The 4,653-nt window shown below is 42.2% G+C and overlaps 1 protein-coding gene across 1 annotated transcript; it reads right to left on the minus strand.

The window, feature by feature from the left end:
• Positions 1 to 2,763: 2,763 nt before the first annotated feature.
• LOC124085481 (microtubule-associated protein RP/EB family member 1) lies at positions 2,764 to 4,029 on the minus strand. The gene is made up of 2 exons (XM_046433140.2): positions 3,866 to 4,029; positions 2,764 to 3,713 (listed from the first exon to the last, which is right to left on the minus strand). The coding sequence occupies exons 1-2, from the start codon at positions 4,012 to 4,014 to the stop codon at positions 3,026 to 3,028; spliced, it is 837 nt and encodes a 278-aa protein (XP_046289096.1). The 5' UTR covers positions 4,015 to 4,029; the 3' UTR covers positions 2,764 to 3,025.
• Positions 4,030 to 4,653: the final 624 nt, after the last annotated feature.

Here is a 4,653-nt window from a genome sequence, read left to right on the forward strand (position 1 = left end):
GGCTAGGTGAGGACCCATAGCAACCCCCTAGCAACCACCAATCAGCATGAGACAGGGAAAATACCTGGGATGCCAGATGACCCCCCAGTAGTTTATGGTGGTTGATAACATGTTGGGAAAACATGTAGTTTAGCACGTACACCCCTCGTGGCTTAAACCAATCAGTTCAAATGAATCCCCCTCTTGTACTAACCAATCATCCCTACCCAACTTGTTCCCGCCAGTGAATGTGCTAATCAATGTTAAGAGTTGTTGTTTGACTTTTCCACAGTGTGGAATGATTTGCTGTTTGATGTTGTGACGCATAGAGTATCCCCCCAGAACCTATAAAATCTCACTGAACAAAGGACCAGGACTCACTCCCTGGGACCGCTGCGTCGGAAACAGTTGTGAGTCCAGGCTCGAGCTTGCAATAAAGACTCTTGTGTGATTGCATGGGATTCGGCTCCTGGAGGTCTATTGGCGTCCCACGAATCTGGCATTATACCAACACCAAGTCACCAATGATCCTCCTCTTTGCAGCAGGTGCACTGATTGGCTTTCCATTCTCTAGTGGGCTCATTAATCTCCCTGATCAGGAGTTCATGTGGACCAGAGTTGCAAAACCCCTTATAGAAGTTCTCTCTCATTCCCAGGATTCAGGCTGACTCAGGGCAAGAGCCAAATATTGGTTTTCTTGGATCTTTAGTTTTATCCTTTGTTAGGATGGCCTTAGGCCTGAGCCTAAGCAACTCCATTTTTAAAATTCCAGTTTGAAACCTGCAGTCTCACCAGGCACATCCAACAGAGCCCTCCAGATGGCCTCAAACAAGTTACTTCCCCTCACCCTGATAAACAGAGTGAAGCCCCTGGCAGGCTGTCCTTACCTGATAAGAGGAAAAGGCAAGGGGGCTGGGGATGTGGCTCAAGCAGTAGCGCGCTCGCCTGGCATGTGTGCGGCCCGGGTTAGATCCTCAGCACCACATACAAACAAAGATGTTGTGTCCGCCGAGAACTAAAATAAATAAATATTTAAAAAAAAAAAAAAGAGGAAAAGGCAAGAAGATAAGGGTGGAGACCACCAGACCAGATGTTTCTGACCCCAGGGTAAATGTCACTGAGAAATCCCGTGGTAGCTGATAAGAATTGAAAGGGGGGTCAAAAGCCCCAAATTTTAGTATCAATGATAGAGCAAATGAACAGGGGATTCAGCCAGCCGAAACAAGGATGCACTCCAGCTGGAGAGCCTGATGAGGACCTGACATCCCTTCACTTGTCATCCTTCCTGAGCCTCTGCATGTTCCTCACCGCTCTCAAACTCTATGGCCTCTTCTGGACCTTGGTGAGAGCAGCAACTCCTCCCTACGACCCCCTCCTCAACCAGTCGTCCATTCCCTGCCAGGAAAAGCCTGCCTTGGTTCCCGACCTGATCACCGCCATCTGAGTGAGTGTGCATCTGCTGGACGTGAAGCCTAAGGCTTGAGACTTTTGAACTTAGGATGCAGAGGGAATATCTGTCATTAGCCTGTCATGATAAGTGTGTTTTGCAGTGCTTAGAATTAATCTAAAATTGTTTGCTGTGAATTGATTTTGTCTATTGCAGTGCCTAGCATTAAAGATTGTTGTTTTCTTGATTAAGAACCTATAGAGTGAAATTGTGTTGAGTAATTTGAGTGAATAAAGCATTGAAAGGGGCAGAAGCGCATGGACATTGTTTATTTCTCCCCTCGACTGCATACATCACAATTTTGCCCCCTCGTGACATCCTTAATCTTTTAGCCTTGGTCATAAATATCCAGCAAGCCAATCTCACCAGTCTTAGAGTAAGAGTACTGGGCTTTAATTTCAATGTCTATAACCTTACAGTCATTTACCCTTTTTATTTAATTGGGGTTCTTATTAGTACTGGAAGTTAGCCTTATATCCTATCTGTCCTGTAGGTGTTGCTTATTATCTCAAATTAACCCAGGTTGTGTGTTCTTGAAGCAGTACCTCTGCAAAACATTAACAGGCAACAGCTATGGAGTTTAAAAGAAAAATAAAAAATAAAATTAACAAGAGTAAAAACATATTTAGTTTGTGTAATTGCTATCTTGAATTTTGGCCGAGTTATACATTATATCCTCTGTTTGAGATTACAATAATCTTTATAGCAAACATCAATCTTTTGAACATAACTTTAAATGAGCTGAAGTCTAGCCATTTTAACAAGTAGTGAGGTGAGAGGTAAGGTGGAACTTTTGACAAATCTTAGGTAAAGTGTTCTAGTTCTGAAGCTGTTGTATTCTTCTTTCTTAAATATCATTTTACAAAGTTTGCACATATTGTTTCCTCAGTCTATATGAATGTTAGTTAACACAATATAACATTACATTTAAAACCCGAATCAAAGAAAGGCTGACAGAACTTTTAACTTTCCTTTTATGTGGAAAATGGCAAAATTCTTTCCTGTTTTACAATATTAACCTTTAAACTGATCAGGTTCTCATTATCTGTTAGAATCACACTTACATTTCTACCCCAATGTAAAAAATTACATAAAATTTAGGTTCAGTTACAGAACATTAAATGATATAAATAAATCCCCAATAAAATTTGTTATTCTTCTAAGTCTAAAATTACCATTACAGACAACTTTAGTTTGGAGAACAGCAGCTTGATAAAAATGTTCTTTTAAATCTCCTGCTTTTTTTTTTTTTAGGTTAAAACTCAATTCAGTCTTTACTGAAGTCACCACCTCAGTGTATTACATAAAAACACCTTCTCCAGCAATCAGTGTGACCAGCATTCCACATCGTGAGCCCCTCTTTGATCCCCAGGTGAACGAACTAGATGTTAATACTGCTCTGCTACAAGGTAAAAGCTCCTAACTCAAACTTATTGGAAAAGGAGTGAAACTTCTGCAAAGTGCACTTTTAAAAAGAGGTACTTTTTGCTTATGAAAAGAAACCAGTGAATCCTCTAAGAATAATAAAAGGGAGTATTTTACAGTTAAGCACATGATTTGGAGTGAAGAATTCGGATGTTGCTTTGCTGGTCCAGGCTGTTAATACTCTTCTTGTTCCTCCTGTGGGCCCCCTTCATCAGGTATCACAAAGCCTTCATCTGTGGCATAGAGAATGTCTACAATCCTCTGTAATACAGGGTCGTTCTCCCCCTCGTTCTCCTGGCAAATCAATTCAATGTTCCTTAGCTTTCCAAAGTAGAAATCTCTCTCCTTCTCCAAGTCTTCAACAGTAAGTTTCAACACGTTGACCTGCTGCATCAATTCAGCTGCTTCATCATCGCCATTGCCTACACCAGGATTCTTTCGCACCACCCCTGGGCCAGCCTTAGGAGCTGCAGTAGTTCTCTGTGTTGAAATGGGTCTCTGTGGGGCTGCACTGCTCGAGCTGAGAGGTTTCTTCGGTTTATTCAGAGCTGGAGCAACAAGAGAGGGAGCAACCGCGGTTTCTTGACCTTGTCTGGCAGCTACAGGGTCATAGTCTTTTCCATCATAGTTTGCATCAAAAAACTTCTTGAACCACTGCACGAACTCAAAATTATCCTGAAATTTTCCTTTTACTAATTTATCCACAGGAATTATTTTGTCAATTCCCATCCTCTTAAAACCTGCTTGTAGTATTTTGAAGTTCTGGATATATTCATGTTCTAGCTTAGCTTGGAATTTCACTTTCTTCAAGGCAACAGAGCCCGGGAATAGCATGTCCATAAACTGACAATAGGCAGCTCCTATCAGAAGACCAAAATTTAAGAACTCTCAACGCTTTAATATTAACATACAGGAAACACACATGACTATTAAATTGAAAGTGTTCAAGGCTTCATGGAGTAGGTGAAACTTGAGTCATCTTAAATGATGAATAAAATCTGGAAAGAGAGGGCTGAGCACAATTGTTCAATCTTTGTCAGATTCAACTGCAGAGACTCATTGATCCAGGCCAGCATGTCATGTCGACTTAGGTTATCACTGGTGACTGACGTCGAGTATACGTTCACTGCCATCTTCTGAGACCCATTACCACCATCCCTCATGGAGATCCACTGTCAAGTCTTCAAATTACTCTGTCTCAATCTGTTCTTACACAGCAGCCAGAAAGAATTTCTTTTTGCCAAGCACCATGCAAAGCCCTTTCTGTACGTTGTATTACTGTGCACGTTTTACAGATGAGGAAGCTGAAACCCAGACATTACAGCACCTGCCCAGGGTCGCCGAGCAAGGAATCGAGGCCACGTCTGAACCCCCACAAGGAGCCCACCCAAGAGGCAATACCGCCTAGCACTCTGCGGGTTCCAAGAGCGCCCGGCAGGCCCACCTCCCTCACACACCCACTCCGGGTCCACGGCCCAGGGACCTCGGATCGCCACCGCGCGAGTTCCACACCTCGGCGGCGACCCAGAAGCCCAAATCTCCTGCTTTAAAGACTTGTATACCTTGAAGATATGAACACATTTAGTATGCTATACTGATGTGGGTTTTTTGTTTTGTTTTTTTTTAATCTTGAACTGACATATTATTATTATTATTATTATTATTATTATTATTTTATTTAGTTATTTATTTATTGTACTGGGGATTGAGCCCAAGGGCACTCAACCACTGAGCCACATCCCCAGCCCTTTTTATATTTTTATTTAGAGACAGGGTCTCACTGAGCTGCTTATCCTCCTGCC

The sequence above is a fragment of the Marmota monax genome, unplaced genomic scaffold (genome assembly GCF_021218885.2).
Source record: "Marmota monax isolate L192 unplaced genomic scaffold, Marmota_monax_Labrador192_F-V1.1 WCK01_AAM20220418_F8-fsc00014, whole genome shotgun sequence".
In the NCBI taxonomy this organism is placed as follows: Eukaryota; Metazoa; Chordata; class Mammalia; order Rodentia; family Sciuridae; genus Marmota; species Marmota monax.